The following is a 17640-nucleotide window of genomic DNA, read 5'->3' as shown; positions in this document are numbered from 1 at the left end:
TCAAGGCTAGCGCTCTACCACTTGAGCCATAGCGCCACTTCCGGCTTTTTTCTTTTTGCTTATGTGGTGCTGGGAATCGAACCCAGGGCCTCAGGCATGCAAGGCAAGCGCTGGACCCTGAGCCACCTTCCCAGCCCATGAGTACATTTCTTATCAAGCATTGTTGCCTCCTTCTTTGTTTCCCCTTATCATCCCTTCTCCCCCCACACCCCCGGCCCCCCCTCAGATATTTCTCAAGGTATTTCGGCTTATTTTGTTGAGACAGGATCTTTCTATACTATGCAGCACAGACTGGAATCAAATTCAAGATTTTCCTAACTCAGTCTCCTGTGTGCTGGGATTCCAGAGGGTCCATCATCATATGAGTGGCTAAGTACAGTACTTTTTACTTAGACATGCAAGCAGAAGACAATCAGTGTTCATACCAGATGAAGACTGCTGGTTCTGTCGTCTGTATTGACGCCGCTGCTGCACAGAATCAGCTGCAGTCATCTTGCCACCTTTATCTTCTTCTGAAAGATGGATGCATTTAGAAATTGTTTCTTTAGTTATGCATTATAGGTAGTTTGAGATGTATGAATAGGAAAAGCTTTTTTTTTTTTGGTACCAATTCTGGGATTTGAAGCCTGGGTTCTGTCCCTGAGCTTTTGTGCTCAATGTTATTACTTTACCACTTGAGCTATACCTCCATGCCCAGATTTTTGGTGGTTAACTGGAGGTAAGAGTCTCAGACTTTTCTGAACCATGATCCTCTCAAATCTCAGCCTACTGAATAGCTAGGATTACAGGTAAAAAAGTCTCTTAAACCTTTATCTGTTTGGGTCAAGTGATATAATTTATTCAATGTACCCAAAACAAACTTTTAAGCCAGGCATTGATCTCAGAATCATGGACTAAAGCTAGTATAGACACACAAATTGAAACTGTGACTTTTATCTCCAATTAACCAGCAAAATGCAAGAAGTAGAAGTGTGGCTCAAGTAGTAGAGCGGCACCCTTGGAACAAAAAGGCCAAGTATACAAGGCTCAAGCCCCAGTACCACCACCAAAAATAACCAACCAACCAATCAAATAAACCTCAATGACCACAACAAAGAAACCACCAAAAAAATACCACAAACAAAAAGCCTAGTGAAAATTCCCTTTCTGAAGTAGTAGATAGTACTACTTTTTTTTTTTACTACTTTTTTTTTTTTTGTGCCAGTCCTGGGGCTTGAACTCTGAGCCTGGGCACTGTCCTTGAGCTTTTTTTGCTCAAGGCTAGCACTCTACCATTTGAGCCATAGCACCACTTCTGGCCTTTTCTGTTTACATGGTACTGATGAATGGAACTCTGGGCTTGTTTCATGCGAGGCAAGCACTCTATCACTAAGCCACCTTCCCAGCCCAGTACTTATTTCTTCCAATTAAAAACTTACCTGATTCAGATAACTCTACTTTTCTAGGCTTTGGTGCTGGTGAAGGCGACTCTCTTTTTTCAGTACCTTTATGTTTTGTCACTAAAAAAGAGAAAAAGTTGCTTAGACACAATAAAAAGGATCATACAAGTAAGATAGCTCAGTGGTAGAGTGCTTGCCTTGCATGTGTGAGGCCCTGTGCTCCATTCCTCAGCACCATATAAGCTGGAAGTGGCGCTGTGGCTCAAATGGTACAGCACTTGCCTAGAGCTGAGGAGCTGAGGGACAGTGCCCAGGCCCAGAGTTATTTCCCTTATCAGTTCAAATAAAGAAATGGCCAGGTACCCTTGGCTCATGCCTGTAATCCAAGTTACTCAGGAGGCTAAGATCTGAGGATTATGGTTTGAGGCCAGGCTATGCAAGTAAATCAGTGAGACTCATGTCCAATAAACCAAAAAAGAAAAAAAAAAGCCAGAAGTGGAGCTGTAGCTTAAGTGGCAGAGCACTAGCCTTGAGCAAAAAAGCTTAGGCCCCGAGTTCAAACCCCAAGACCAGCGCATGCATGCTCACACACAGAACAATAAAAGCTGGAGCTGGTAGCTAATGCCTCTAGCTATTCAGCAGGCTGAGATCTTAAGAAGGCAGTTCAAAGCCAGCTTGGGCAAGAAAGACACTGAAACTGGGGTTGGGAAGGTGGCTCAGTGGTAGAGTGCTTACTCTGCATGAGGCCCTGGGTTTGATTCCTCAGCACCACATAAACAGAAAAAGCTGGAAGTGGTGCTGTGGTTCAAGTGGTAGAGCACTAGCCTTGAGCTGAAGAGCTAAGGGACAGCATGTAGGTCCAGGGTTCAGGCCCCAAGGCTAACTTAAAAAAAGAAAGAAAGGGGCTGGGAAGGAGGCTCAGTGGTAGAGCGCTTGCCTTGCATGCCTGAGGCCCTGGGTTTGATTCCTCAGCACCACATAAGCAAAAAGAAAAAAGCCGGAAGTGGTGCTGTGGCTCAAGTGGTAGAGCGCTAGCCTTGAGCTGAGGGACGGCGTCCAGGCCCAGAGTTCAGACCCCACGACCGGACCAAAACAACAACAACAACAAAAAAAAACAGTGAAACTCTTATCTTCAATTAACCCCACCCCTCCCCCCCATAAAAATAAGTCCATAAGTCCAAAGTGGATCTGTGGCCCAAGTGGTAAAGTGCTAGCTTTAAGAAAATAAAGCTGAGGGACAGCACCTAGGCCCTGAGTTCAAGCCTCACAGTACTGCACCCCTCCACCACCACACTCCCCAAATAAAAGCAATTAAGGGGACAAATGACTAAGAAACAAGAAGAGTGAGACTAGGAATGTAGTCAGGGACAGAGCATCTGCCTAGTATAATAGAACACAGAGAATTCTGTACCTCTGACTCCTAACTACAAGGATACAAAAAAGACTAGCGATACATTTACAGGAAAAGACATATAGGTCAGGAAATGATTGGCTACCAAAAAAGCTACCAAAGCAGCCAAGGGTTCTTTATGTATTATGAAATCTTTGTAATAGCTTCAGAGATTTTAGGGGGGGAAAAAGGTAGACTGTAACAATTATAAAATGTATCAAATATAGTTGGATGTGGAAGTGTGCATCTGGATTATCAGCTACTCAGGAAGTGAAGTGAAGCAGGAAGAAAAGTTGGTTTAACTCCAGCCAAAGCAAAATAGCAGTAAGACACTGTCTCCAAAATAAAGCCAGGTGCTGGTGGTCATACCTGTAAGCTCTGCTACTCAGGAGGCTGAGATCTGAGAATTTCAATTCAAAGCCAGGCAGGAAGGTCTGTAAGACTCTGATCTCCAGTTTACTAAAAACTGGAAATGGAGCTATGGCTCAAGTGGTAGAGTGCCAGCTTTGAGAACAAAAGCTGAAGACAGTGCTCAGGCCGTGAGTTCAAACCCCAGGTATAGCACCAAAAAGAAAAAGTGATTTAAAAAAATCCCCCAAATCGCAAAGATCAGCTTTCTACCTAATGGAGTAAATAAAGCATGAAGCAACTAATGCTCTTTTCCCACCTGAATGGAGCACTATGGCGACTATCTTTTTTTTTGTCGGTCATGGGGCTTGAACTCAGGACTTTGGCGCTATCCCTTAGCTCTTCAGCTCAAGGCAAGCGCTCTACTGCTTGAGCCACAGCACCACTTCTGGTTTTCTAGTGGTTTACTGGAGATAAGAGTCTGTTCACAGACTTTACTGCCCGGGCTGGCACTGAACCGTGATCCTCAAAACTCAGCCTCCTGAGTAGCAAGGATTACAGGTGTGAGCCACTGGCACCTGGCTTTATGGCAACTATCTTTTGTGAATTTGCTGCACTACACAAATGGAATGCTACCAAGTGTGACTGTGGGACTGTGTTTATTTGGACAGGTAAGCTCTGTCTCAGAACCAACAAGGAATTCAACTCATCTCTACTCTTCCACCATTACTTCTCTGCTATGCACATCTCCACTGTGTACTATCTACTAAAAGTGTAAGACAAAATATTAAAGGTGTGCCTGGGAAGGTGGCTCAGTGGTAGAGTACGCACCTCACAGGCATGAGCCACAGGAACCTAGCTAATAATTTACAGTTTTCACACCATTAAAGTGTCACTACAGGTCTGGGAAAGTGGATCAGTGTTCGAGCGCTTGCCTTGCATGCATGGAGCCCTGGATTCCATTTCTCAGCACCACACAAGCAGAAAAAGCCGGAAGTGGCACTGTGGTTCAAGTGGTAGTGCTAGCCTTGAGCTGAAGAGCTAAGGGACAGTGCCCAGGCCCAGAGTTCAGGTCCCACAACCAACCACAACAACAAGGTGTTTTATTATATAATACTTTTTATGTCCATTGTGGGGCCTGAACTCTGGGCCTGGGTGCTTTCCCTAAGCTCTTTAACTCAAGGGGAATGTTCAACCACTTGAACCACAGTGCCACTTCTGGTTTTCTGGTGGCTTATTGGAGATAAAGAGTCTCACGGGGCTGGGAAGGTGGCTCAGTGGTAGAGTGCTTGCCTTGCCTGTATGAGGTCTTGGGTTTGATTCCTCAGCACCACATAAGCAGAAAAAGCTGGAAGTGGCACTGTGGCTCAAGTGGTAGAGCACTAGCCTTGAGCTGAAGAGCTGAGGGACAGCGCCCAGGCCCAGAGTTCAGGCCCCAGGACCAGCCAAAAAAAAAAAGAAAAAAGTCTCATGGACTTTCCTGCTTGGGCTGTCTTTGAACTGTGATCCTTAGATCTCAGCCTCCTGAGTAGCTAGGATTATAGGTGTGAGCCACAGGCACCCAGCTTTTATTACACTCTTAAAAAAGCGAAGCCAGGTGCCAATGGCTCATGCCTGTAAACCTAGCTACTTTGGAGGTGGAAATCTGAGGACTGAGATTCAAAGCTAGTCTGGGCAGGAAAAGTCTGTCAAACTTTTAACTAACCACCAATAAGGAGGAAGTGGAGGTATGACTCAAGTGGTAGAATGCAAGCTCTGAATGAAAAAGTTCACAGACAGCACTCAGGGTCTGAGTTCAATCTCCTGTACTGGTGCATGCGCATGCACACATATGTGCATACACACAGAGCAAAGTAAAATTTGTTTTTCCAGAAGTTGAGTGTGTGTTGGGAAAACATTGGGAGTAGAGTGGCCAAATAGAAATTGCAATCTCATGAAGCTCATTAAAATATACAAGGACAAATTTTCTCATTTCTATTGTTTCTAACATGAAATTTTCAATGGGACAACTTCAGCATATGGTTACAGGTCACTACTTAAAACTCAACTGCTATAGCAGTTTTTTCAGTTCTCCTCCATATCCCATGACTTACTTTCAAGGCTGTATCACTCTAGCTTTAAACATCAAGACATTATGTAAATGGAGCCTTCAGGATTCTAGTTTTCTTTCATGTGTACTTAGGACTAAAAGAACAAACCCCAATAGATTACAAACAACCTTCACTCAAACGAACACAGCATTCTTCTTGCACAGTAAGACTACAGATCATAAAAGTCTTAGAAATCAAATGTGGAGAATAAAGGACAAAACTCAGAAGAACCCGCCCTAGAGCCTCAAGTAAAAAAATTAAAATAAATAAATAAATAAATAAACCAGGTTTAAAGATAACACTATGTCTCCGGGCGCTGGTGGCTCATGCCTGTAATCCTAGCTACTCAGGAGGCTGAGATCTGAGGATCGCGGTTCAAAGCCAGCCTGGGCAGGAAACTCCGTGAGTCTCTTATCTCCAACAAACCACTAGAAAACCAGAAGTGGTGCTGTGGCTCAAGCGGTAGAGTGCTTGCCTTGAGCTGAAGAGCTGAGGGACAGCGCCCAAGCCCAGAGTTCAAGCCCCACGACCAACGGGAAAAAAAAAAAAAAAGTTAAAAAAAAAAAGATAACACTATGTCCTTCCTTTAGGAGAACAATGTGGCCAAAAAGGTATACAGTCTTTAATAACATATCAAGTAAGTATTCTTGAGAGAAAGTGGTTTCAGAGTAACAGAGTGAACCATTACTATGAGGATGTATTTCTCTACCTGACCAATGCCAGTGAGTTCCCTAAACAGTTTTGTTTTTTTTAAGTCAGTCATGGGGCCTGAACTCTGCCTGGGCTCTGTCCCTCAGCTCTTCAGCTCAAGGCTAGCACTCTACCACTTGAGCCACGGCACCACTTCTGGCCATTTCTGCTTATGTGGTGCTGAGGAATGGAACCCAGGGTCTTCTATATGCAAGGCAAGCACTCTACCACTGAGCCACCTTCCCAGCCCCCAACTAGTACAGCTAGTACATTGCTCTACAAGAAATTCAAAAGGAAAAGTAAATTTAGAAGTACATTCACAAACTATTTTTTTGCTTCATTTTCCCCAGTCCTGGGGCTTGAATTCTGAGGCTTGGCATTGTCCGAGCTTTTTTTCACTCAAGGCTAGCACTCTACCACTTGAGCCACAGCACTAGTTCAGGCTTTTTTTGTTTATGTGGTACTGAGAAATCAAACACAGGGATTCACACATGCTAGGTGAACACCATACCACATTCCCAGCCCACAATTTTGTATAGAAGCCACTTCATACTTTTGAAGGGGGCAACAAGAGATTAGATGTATCGTAGCAAAAGAGAGAACAAATATTTTTGTTTGATTTTTACCTTTACCTGAAGTTCTCCCTGGAGACACAGAAACACGACTTTTTCTTGTACGGTTTGACTGCTGGGGTGTTGGGGAATGACGAGTTTTTGGTGGTGGAGATGCTGGGGGTGATGGCCTGTGCCTTCGCCTTGGAGGACTTGCAGAAGGAGATAACCTGCGAGTTTTTCGAGGAGGGCTAGATGTTCTCTTGGGAGGCTTCTTTGGTGGTGACCGGGAACGAGATGATGAGGATGATGAGCTACTCCCAGACAAGGATGCTGATGAACGCCTCCTTCTGTTGAATAAACATTCTCACTAAGAGATACCTTAAAGTATGTATAGTTTACAGTTGCTTTTACCCAGCTTGAGTTTATGACACTAAGTCCATAAACTAGTCAAAAAGAGACAGAGGAACAGAGAAAAAAAATGCATAACCCAGGACAGGAAATATCTAGCATTGAGACTAAATTAAAAAAAATTTTTTTTGGCTGGTCATGGGGCTTGACCCCTGAGCCTGAACACGGTCCCTCAGCTCTTCAGCTCAAGGCAAATGCTCTACCACTTGAGCTATAGCGAACGCCACTTCCAGTTTTCTGGTGGTTTATTGGCAATAGGACTCTCAGTCTTTCCTGCCCAGGCTGGCTTTGAACTGCGATCCTCAGATCTCAGCCTCCTGAGTAGCTAGGATTACAGGCATGAGCTACCAGCGCCTGGTGAGACTAAATAATTTTTTTTTTTATTCTAATAAATGCTTCTGAGTTGTGTCACATCAAATTGAGTGCTATAATTCAGTAACTAATCACTTTCTCTTCCATAGGAATGATACCAGTGTTTTAGTTTGTATATAAAATGTGCAGAGCAATGTACTTTTCATTCAGTAAACTATAAAACAACTTTTTTTTTTCCCCGTCAGTTGTGGGGCTTGAACTCAGGGCCTAGGTGCTGTCCCCAGCTTTTTCATTCAAGACTAATGTTCTGGGGCTGGGAATGTGGCTTAGTGGTAAAGTGCTTGCCTAGCATGCATGAAGCTCTGGGTTTGATTGCTCAGCATCACATAAACAGAAAAAGCCGTAAATGGTACTATGGCTCAAATGATAGAGTAAATGGTACTATGGCTCCAATGGTAGAGCGATAGCCTTGAGGAAAAGCAGCTCAGGGAAGCCAGCTGCCAGTGGCTCATGCCTGTAATCCTAGCTACTCAGGAGGCTGAGATCTGAGGATTGTGGTTCAAAGTCAGCCCTGCAGGAAAGTCCCTGAGAATTGTATTTCCAATAAACCACCAGAAAACCGAAGTGGGGCTGTGGCTCAAGAGGTACAATACTGGCCTTGAGCTGAAGAGCTCAGGGACAGGCCCAGGCCCAGAGTTCAAGCTCCACAATTAACAGGGAAAGAAAAAAAAAAAAAAAAAGCAGCTCAGGGACAGTGCCCAGGCCCTGAGTTTGAGCCCAGGACTGGCAAAAACAAACAAACAAACAAACAAACAAAAAACCTCACAAACTAGTGTTCTGCCAACTTAAGTCACAGCTCTACTTTGAGCTTTCTGGTGGTTAACAGGCTACAAGAGTCTCATAGACTTCCTCCCCAGGCTGGCTTCGAATTGTGATCCTCAGATTTCAGCCTGAGTAGCCAGGATTACAAATGTGAGCCCCAGCACCCAGATTAATACTGTAATTTTTAATACAGTAATTGCTGAAGGTATCTTGACAACCTTCCCCTACAAAGAAATACTTTTATTAATCTTTTTTTTTGGGGGGGGGGGGGGGGGGGGGAGAAGGGGTCTAGTCGTGGGGCCTGAACTCTGGGCCTGGGCACTGTCTCTCAGCTCTTCAGCTCAAGACTAGCACTCTACCACTTGAGCCATAGCGCCGCTTCCGGCTTTTTTCATTTTTTCCTTTCTTTCTTTTTTTTGTCGGTTGTGGGACTTGAACTCTGGGCCTGGGCGCTGTCCCTCCCTCAGCTCTTCAGCTCAAGGCGAGCGCTCTACCACTTGAGCTACAGTGCCACTTCCGTTTTCTGGTGGTTTATTAGAGATAGGAGTCTCACGGTCTTTCCTGCCCAGGCTGGCTTTGAACCGTGATCCTCAGATCTCAGCATCCTGAGTAGCTAGGATTACAGAAGTGAGCCACCAGCGCCCGGCTCCAGCTTTTTTCTTTTTGCTTATATGGTGCTGAGGAATCAAACCCAGGGCCTCAGGCATGCAAGGCAAGTGCTCTACCACTGAGCCACTTTCCTAGCCCTACTTTTATTAATCTTGACCATAAAAGTAAAATTTATAAATGTTATTTCATGTTTCCCTGCTCTCCCCCCCACACTCCGGGCTTAAACATTGTCCCTGCTCAAGGCTAGCACTCTACCACTTGAGCCAAAGTGCTACTTCCACTTTTTCTGAGTAGTTTGTTGATGATAAGAGCCTCACAGACTGTCTTACCTGGGCTGACTTGGAAACGCTATCTTTAGATCTTAGCATCCTGAGTAGCTAGGATTACAGGTATGAGCTACCTACACCAGGCTCCTCTATTTTTAAGTCGATTTGATTTCTTGGGGGAAAATGAAATAAACACACACACACACTTTTTTGTGTGTGCCAGTCTTGGGGCTCAGGGCCTGGGCACTGTCACTCAGCTCTTCAGCTCAAGGCTAGTACCCTACCACTTGAGCTACAGCACCACTTCTGGCTTTTTCTGCTTATGTGGTGCTGAGGAATCGAACCCAGGGCCTCATTTATGCAAGGCAAGCACTCTACCACTGGGATACCCTCCTAGCCCATGAACTAATTTTTCAGACTGGAACACAAAGATATTGTCAGAGCAAGGGTCTATCTCAGTGGCAGACTATTTTAGGGCCCTGGGCTCAATTCCCAAGGAAAAGAAAGGGCAAGGAAAGATGGCAGGAAACATAGGAAGAAACATGGGAGAAAAGAAAGTAAAGGAAGGAAGAGAGGAAAGGAGGAAGTTTTGTCCAATGTATAATGTAAAAAGTTTAATCATCAAAGTTCCTTCATACATTGTTAAGATGGCAAGGAAAAATATGCTATCAGTGAAGCAAGCCTCTTACTTTGTAGGAGAGTTGGTTATAATCTTTATGCTACAGTGATATATCCAAAATTCCAAAATTTTACCTTATGCTCAACTTAAATATTTTTATAGCAATGTTTAAAAAGAACTATCGGTAGGGCTAGAGTTTTGCTGAATCTTAGGCCTATAATCAATCTTGGCTATTCAGGAGGCTAAGATCTGAGGATACAAGTTAAGAGCCAGCCAGACAAATCTGAAAGACTATCTCCCATTAACCAACAAAAAGCCAGAAGTTAAGATGTGACTTATGTGGTAGAGTGACAGCTGTAAGCAAAAAAGTCAAATGAGGGTTCTAGGCCCTAAGAGTTCAAGCCCCAGTACTGGCACACAAACAAAACATAAGGTATACTAATAACAGTTATATCTATGAAATAGGATCATGGGGGAACTTTCAACAATGTCATTTTTGTTTAACTGTATATATAATAAACCTACATTACTTGTAAAACAAGGCTATATTAAAAAATTTTTAAAAATCACTACTAGAGACAACACAGTCTATTGTGTATTTATTTCCTTATAAACTTTGCTCTTTCACTTTGAAAAAATACATTGTAACAGCAAATGGATTATCTTTAAAACTGGTAAAACTAGGGCTGGGAAGGTGGCTCAGTGGTAGAGTGCTTGCCTTGCATGCATGAAGCCCTAGGTTCAATTCTCCAGCACCACATAAGCAGAAAAAGCCAAAAGTGGCACTGTGGCTCAAGTGGTAGAGTGCTAGCCTTGAGCTTAAGAGCTGAAGGACAGGGCTGGGAAGGTGAGTCAGTGGTAGAGCGCTTGCCTTGCATGCCTGAGGCCCTGGGTTCAATTCCTCAGCACCACATAAGCAAAAAAGAAAAAAGCCAGAAGCGGCACTGTGGCTCAAGTGGTAGAGGGCTAGCCTTGAGCTGAAGAGCTGAGGGACAGCGCCCAGGCCTAGAGTTCAGGCCCCACGTCCGGACCACCCTCCCCCCCAAAAAAGAGCTGAGGGACAGTGCTCAGGCCCAGAGCTGAAGCCCCACAATGGACAAAAACAACAAAATACAACCAACCAACCAACCAGCAAAACTAGCTTACCGATCTTATAGCCTGCTACTTTTCAGAAGCCAGTGATAGGCTGAAAACCAAATGGGCCATTAACTGGTGACTCATGCCTATAATCCTAGCTACTCAAGAGGCTGAGAACTGAGGATCACAGTGTGAAACCAACCCAGGTTTTGAAATGCCCATGAAACTCTTATCCCCAATTAATCAGAAGAGATTTTCTTTCTTTCTTACTTTATTTTTTGGTTATGGGGCTTGAATTCTGTCTCTCAGCTATTTAGCTCAAGGCCAATTCTCTACCACTTGAGCCACAATGCCACTTCCGGTTTTCTGGTAGTTAACTAAAGAGTCTCATGGACTTTCCTGCCCAAGCTGGCAGGAGCAGCTAGGATTGATTATAGGTGGAAGCCACTAGAGCCCAGCTCAAAGATATTTTCTATAATTTGTAAAATATTTTTCAAAATACTAAAAATTATCCTAAAATTATCTCCAAATAAAGATTATTCCAGGGGCTGGGAATGTGGCTCAGTGATAGAGTGCTTGCCTAGCATGCATAAAACCCTGGGTTGGATTCCTCAGTACCACATACAAAGAAAAGGCCAGAAGCCTTGAGCAAAAGCAGCTCAGGTAGAGTGCTCAGGCTCTAAGGAGTTCAAGCCCCAGGACTGCTCCCCACCTTCCCCCCCCAAAAATTATCCAAAGTTGTGTCAAATACCTGACACTTTTAAACAAATCTGAAGCAAAACAAACAGGTCTCACCGTCTTCCAGGAGACCTGCTCCTCCTGTGCCTTGGCGGAGGCGGCATTCGTCTTGGTGGGGTTCTTCTTCGAGGGGAAGGCCGTCTCCTTGGACTGGGCCGCCTTCTAGGTGAGTATGATCTGCCAAAACAAAATTGGATCCTGAGTAAGTAAGGAGCTTACAATTACTCGACAGAGATATTTCCCCCACCGGCCATATTTGGAAAAATGAATGTTAAGAGTCAGAATCTTCCACTTACATAGAAAAAAAGTAAATTTTTTTTGGTGCCTGTCCTGGGGCTTGAACTCAGAGCCTGGGACTAGCTGAGCTTTTGCACCAAGGCACTTGGTAGTGCTCTACACCTCTTGATGCACAACTCCACTTCTTGCTTTTTGGTACTTAAGTGAACATAAGGGTCTCATGGACTTTCCTGCCCCTGGATGGTTTCAACAGGTTGATAATAAGATCTCAGCCTTCTGAGTAGCTAGGATTATAGGGTGCGAGCTACCAGCACCCAGTTTATGTAGAGATTTTATATGGTGCACAGTTTTCTTAAGTTCTCTATGTATATCCCAGTAATATTTGTATTAAAGATTTCCCACAAATTTGAAATTATGTATGTAATTATGGAAAACAGTAATACAATCAAAACCTAAATTGATCTTAAGGCTACAACCCACCTTGATCGGGATCTATGGCGCCTTCTTGGTCGAGTATGAGACGGGGAGCGAGAACGCGTACGGGATCTTGATTTGGAACGTGACCGAGATCTTTGTCGGGTCTTTTCCTTTTCCTTTTCTTTTTTGGAATTCTTTTCTGGAGTCGGTTCTTTAGGCTCTGGTATAGGTTCAGGCTTGGGAGCTTTCAGGATGTCACTGTCAAAAAAAAAGCTTATTTTTTTTCCTTCTCTTTTATTCAAAATGATGTGAAAATGTATGTCTCAAATTTTTCATTTTCAAAATCCACAAAAACTATCTCTGGTCTCAAAAGATATATATGTATCAGTAGAACCTACACAACTAGCAATAATATTTAACCACATACACTTCTCTCTCTTTTTTTTTTTGCTAGTCCTGGGCACTAGTCCCAGAGTTGCTTTTGGTCAAGGCTAACACTCTACCACTTGAGTCACAGTGCCACTTCCGGCCTTTTCTGTTTATGTGGTACTGAGGAATCCAACCCAGGGCTTCATGTATGCTAGGCAAGCACTCTACCACTAAGCCACATTCTTAGTCCATCCACACATACTTTAAAAAAAAATACAAAGTTGGCTGGGATATAGTTCAGTGGTAGAGTACTACCTGTCTACGATAAGGCCAAGGCCCTAGGTTTGATCCCTAGCACATCAAAGAAAAACACAGAAACAAGCAAAGAAACAACAACAAAAAAACCCCAAACACTGATAAACAAAGTTCTTTACAGTATTTTTTTTGGGGGGGGGGGGGGGGATATGTAAGATAAATCAAGCTATTTTGAAATATTATGACAATGGTCCCCTTTGGAGCTCTTTTCTTTTACTCTCCTATACAATTTCAACAAGACAAAAGAAACAAGTAATTGTAACTCAGATGTTGTATTTGCAAGCAATGTCTTATTAGTTATGGTTTTGTTGTAATAGGGGCTGAACCTAGAGCCTCCCACTGGCCAGTACAGCTAACAGTCAAATCTAAAAATTCTAATTATTTAGAAATTAATTTTTTATGTGCTTGCCTAGTAGATGTGGCCTCTTGTACTGAAGGTTCTTTTATTTTCACTGAAGGTTCTGGAAGCTCTGGACTTTTCTCCTTCTTTTCTGGAGCAGGGGAAGGACTCCGGCTCTTGGTTCTGTGACGGGGAGATCGAGAATGACTGCGCTTTCTCTCTCTCCTGACAGGGGAAGATCGTCTTCTAGGGGAAGGAGATCTGGATTTGCGTCTAGGATGAAAGCAATTTTTTCAGGAGTTTCAATGTGGACTGAAGGAGAGGGCCAAAAGGAGAAGTGAAGACTTATCATAATCTTTAAGATGCCCACTGCTGTATCTGAGAAATTCCACATGTAAACAAAATATCCTATCTCATCTTCTTGATAAGGAAAGGGCCAAGAGAAAATCAGAAGGGCAACAAATGACAGAAAACTTGTTCAAATGTGTCAATTAAAAGAAGGGAGGAAAACACTGACTTGGGATTCTATCCTTAGGTTCTTAATCATTCCCAGACCAACTTCATTCAAAGACCAACTTCTCAGAGAAAAAAGATGATGCTTAGATGTAAACAGTGATATTCTTTAAATCACCCCTAACAAAATACTGTGTTTTGATACAGACAGCTCACATCGGTTATTCAGGCAGAGCCCAAGAATGTCAGAAAAATAACATACAATGTTCTTCACAAGAGAAATGCCAGAATGGCATTAGATAGCTTTGGAAGAGGAAAAGCCCTCCTTGCTTCCTTTTAAATCACAATGTGCTGAACTTGAACTATTTTCTTCACAGTGAAGGAAAACAGCAGACTTAGAGTAGCAACAGTTACATCACTGTCACTATGATGGCTCATGCTTAACTCTTCAAAAGTACTGCTTCCAAAAGTAGGGTTTAGTATCAAATACACAGTGTATAAAAAACCAAAAAGGACAAAGAAAGTAATTCCTCCTCCCTTTACTAATTCCAGCTGACTTATAAAAGAAAAACCCTAAAAATGAAAAATCTAATGGATTTCTCACCTTTAACCACGAGTACAGTAGAAGCTGAGTCGTGGATTTAAAAATGTGAACCTAACATTAGTCTCATTGGAAGGAAGAAAACAAATAAATGATCTGAAGTTTGGGTTCAGTACAACCATCTAAGAAAAGCAGAACAGGGAACAAGGTAAGTTAAATGAGTGGCTACTGTACAGATTTCTAATAAAAAAGAAATGGAAAGAGAAAGAGTCAGAATACAATAAGAAATAACTAAATGTTATATTTACTAAAACAGTAAGTCTAGACTTACATTTAGGAATTTAAGAGCTGGATGAACTTACCAGATTTTAGATGACCATTGTATCAAATGATCAGTCTCAAACAAAACTTAAAAAAAATTTTTTGAGATGTAGTCTTGCCATGTTGCATAGGATGGCTTTGAACTCATTCTCCTTCAATTTCCCAGGTAGCTGGGATTACAAGCGTATGCTACCAAGTTCCACAACATACAGGATTTCTTTAGCCCAAGTCAAGATACAGATCAACCATGAAAACTGTACAATGAAGAAATTCCCTCAATCACACTACTAGACGTTTCTACCAGAGAATTCCTTAAGCCCTAAAGTACCTATAGAGTATTAGGTATGTGTCAACTGTACTATACCTTCTTGGGCTTCGAGACCTCTCCCTTTTTTCTCTGCTGCTCTCTTTTTCCTCTTTATCCCTCTTATCTTTGTCTTCATCTTGCTTTTTCATCGATGCCAATTTTTCCTGTTCAATCTGCAAGGTTTTCAAAGTATACAGTTAAAACACAATTTTCCCCCCTAGTCTTGGGGCTTGAACTCAAGGCCTGGACACTGTCCCCAAGCTTCTCTTGCTCAAGGCCACAACGTCACTTCTGGCTTTTTCTGCTTATGTGGTACTGAGGAGTCAAACCCAGAGCTTCATGCATGCTAGGCAAGCACTCTATCACTAGGCCACATTCCCAGACAAAAAACAATTTTAAAGACTACCATATAGCAAAAAACAATTGTTTTTGTTAGTTTCATAATTCTTTTTTTTAATTTTTATTTATTTTTTATTGTGAAAATACTGTACAGAGGGGTTACAATTACATGGGCAAGATAATGAGTACATTTCTTATCAAGCACTGTAGCCTCCTCCTTTGTTTCCCAATCCCATCCTTTCCCTGCCCCCCCACCCAATCCTCCCCGTCCCCCAAAAAACAATGTTTTAACCGAGTTCATTAGCTTCAGTTTTTGAACAAAACTGTCCTTTATTTGTCTATCTTAAAGACACACATTAAGATAGGTGGGCACTTGTGGCTCACACTTGTAATTACTAGGTACTCAGCATACAGAAATGAAGATTGCAGTTCAAAGCCAAACTGGGCAGGAAAATCTGTGATACTTTTTTTTTTTTTTTTTTTGGGGGGGGGGGGGGGGAGGGTCCGGTCGTGGGGCCTGAACTCTGGGCCTGGGTGCTGTCCCTCAGCTCTTCAGCTCAAGACTAGCGATCTACCACTTGAGCCACAGTGCCACTTCCGGCTTTTTTCTTTTTGCTTATGTGGTGCTGAGGAATCGAACCGAGGGCCTCAGGCATGCAAGGCAAGCGCTCTACCACTGAGCCACCTTCCCAGCCCCCCCCCCCTTTTTTTTGTCAGTTGTGGGGCTTGAATTCTGGGCCTGGGTGCTGTGCTTCAGCTCTTTAGCACAAGGCAAGTGCTCTACCACTTGAGTCACAGCGCCACTTCTGGCTTTTCTAGTGGTTTATTGGAGGTAAGAGTCTCATGGACTTTCCTGTCTGGGATAGCTTTGAACCATGTCCTCAGATCTCAGCCTCCTGAGTAGCTAGGATTATATGCTTGAGCCACCGGTGCCCGGCTCTTGGGAAATTGCCTTTTTTTTTGGTCAGCTGTGGATCTTGAACTCTGGGCTTGGGTGCTGTCCCTCAGCTATTCAGCTCAAGCCAGTGCTCTACCACTTGAGCCACAGCACCACTTCCGGCCCTTTGTTTATGTGGTACCGAGGAATGGAAGCCAGGACCTCATGCATGCAAGGCAAGCACTCTACCACTGAGCCACCTTCCCAGGCCCTGTGAGACTCATATCCTAAATTAACACCAAAAAGTCAAAAGTGGATCTGTGGCTCAAGTGGTAGAGTGCCAGGCTTAAGCAGAACCTGAGGGACAGAGCTTAGGTCCTAAGTTCAATCCCTATTACTGGCATTAAAGCAAATAAAATATCCCACAAAACAACAACAAAACAAAAACAAGAAAAAGCCAAATAAAATACTTGATGAAAATTAATCTCTAGGGCTGGGAATGTGACTCAGCGGTAGTGTTTGCCTAACATGCACCAAGTCCTAGGTTCAATTCTTCAGTACCACATAAACAAGAAATAAAAGAAATAGAAGTAAAGAAAAAGAGAATTAACCTTTCACAGCTGATTTAAAAAAAAAAAAATAGGTAGCTGTTTTCCAGTTTATTTACAAAAACCACTTTATATCACCTTATTCTCTTTATGATTTTCCAGCTATTGTCTGTGAAAGAACTTGTGTTTACTTTTATACAGTTAAGAATTTAAAAACCATCTATCAAACTACTGGACACTGGGAAAAGGACACTTCATGTATTTATTATTTATTTATTTTTTGTCCAGTTGTGGGGCCTGAACTCTGGGCCTGGGCGCTGTCCCTCAGCTCTTCAGCTCAAGGTTAGCACTCTACCACTTGAGCCACAACGCCACTTCTGGCTTTTTTCTTTTTGCTTATGTGGTGCTGAGGAATCAAACCCAGGGCCTCATGCATGCAAAGCAAGCACTCTACCACTAAGCCACCTTCCCAGCCCCAAAAAGAACACTTTAAATGCAATGTTTAATCTACAGTGAGAAGCAGGGACCCACAACTGAATGTGCAAATATAAATACCATCCTAGCAAATCTCCATCTTAGGGGAAGCAGGTAAAACTTAATGATATCTCACAGTGATTACCATTTTTTTTTCTCAAATCAGCCTTATAAAAAGGGGAAAAAGGCTTTGCTCTGGTAACTCACACTTGTAATTCTAGTGACAAAGAGACTGAGATCTGAGGGTCTTGTTTCAAAGCCAGTCTGGGCAGGAAAGTCCATGAGACTTCTATCTCCAATTAACCACCAGAAAACCAGGAGTGGCACTGTGGCTCAAACTGGTAGGGCACTAGCCCTGAACACAAAAGCTCAGGGACAGGACAGTGCCCAGGCCCTGAGTTCAAATACCCCCTCCCCCAACAACAACAAAGAGCAAGAGAAAAAAGGGTTACTTGTCTCTGTTTTATTTCTTCTTTCTTCAGTTCTAGGAAAGCAGAAGGGATTCCAGCGATGTTTTCTTGTGCACTTAACAGCAGAGGCCACAGTTCTCCCATAAATTCTCTAGCATTTTTTCCATTCAAAAACCCAGTCAGGTTGATTTGCATCATTTTGGAATCTGGATTCTGAAAAAAGACATGACAGGAAGAAAAACAGGTTACTTCAAAACCAACCAATCTTACTAACCTAAAACTCATTTAAATTAGTATTTTGTAAGTCTACCATAGGGGCTTAGATACATACATGTTCCTATTTTAAAAAGTCTTCCTAGTAGCTTCTCAGCAATATAATACTTAGATTAC

At 42.9% G+C, this 17640-nt stretch overlaps 1 protein-coding gene across 14 annotated transcripts in view; it reads right to left on the bottom strand.

Annotated features, from left to right (window-relative positions):
- Srrm1 (serine and arginine repetitive matrix 1) overlaps positions 1-17640 on the bottom strand; it is a 35810-nt gene that overhangs the window by 11258 nt on the left and 6912 nt on the right. For 3 of the 14 annotated variants that reach the window (XM_042688465.1, XM_042688469.1, XM_042688479.1), the window contains 8 exons: positions 17293-17463; positions 14660-14775; positions 13050-13253; positions 12020-12214; positions 11360-11479; positions 6524-6798; positions 1419-1499; positions 426-512 (listed from right to left, as the gene is read on the bottom strand). In XM_042688465.1, coding sequence (XP_042544399.1) covers positions 426-512; positions 1419-1499; positions 6524-6798; positions 11360-11479; positions 12020-12214; positions 13050-13253; positions 14660-14775; positions 17293-17463 — 1249 coding nt within the window. The remainder of the gene's footprint in view (positions 1-425; positions 513-1418; positions 1500-6523; positions 6799-11359; positions 11480-12019; positions 12215-13049; positions 13254-14659; positions 14776-17292; positions 17464-17640) is intronic. The other 11 variants (XM_042688466.1, XM_042688470.1, XM_042688467.1 and 8 more) reach the window with 6 other exon arrangements.

The sequence above is a fragment of the Dipodomys spectabilis genome, unplaced genomic scaffold (assembly GCF_019054845.1).
Source record: "Dipodomys spectabilis isolate Male_0828 unplaced genomic scaffold, ASM1905484v1 ptg000118l, whole genome shotgun sequence".
NCBI lineage: Eukaryota > Metazoa > Chordata > Mammalia > Rodentia > Heteromyidae > Dipodomys > Dipodomys spectabilis.
This window is presented reverse-complemented; position numbering and strand designations above follow the sequence as displayed.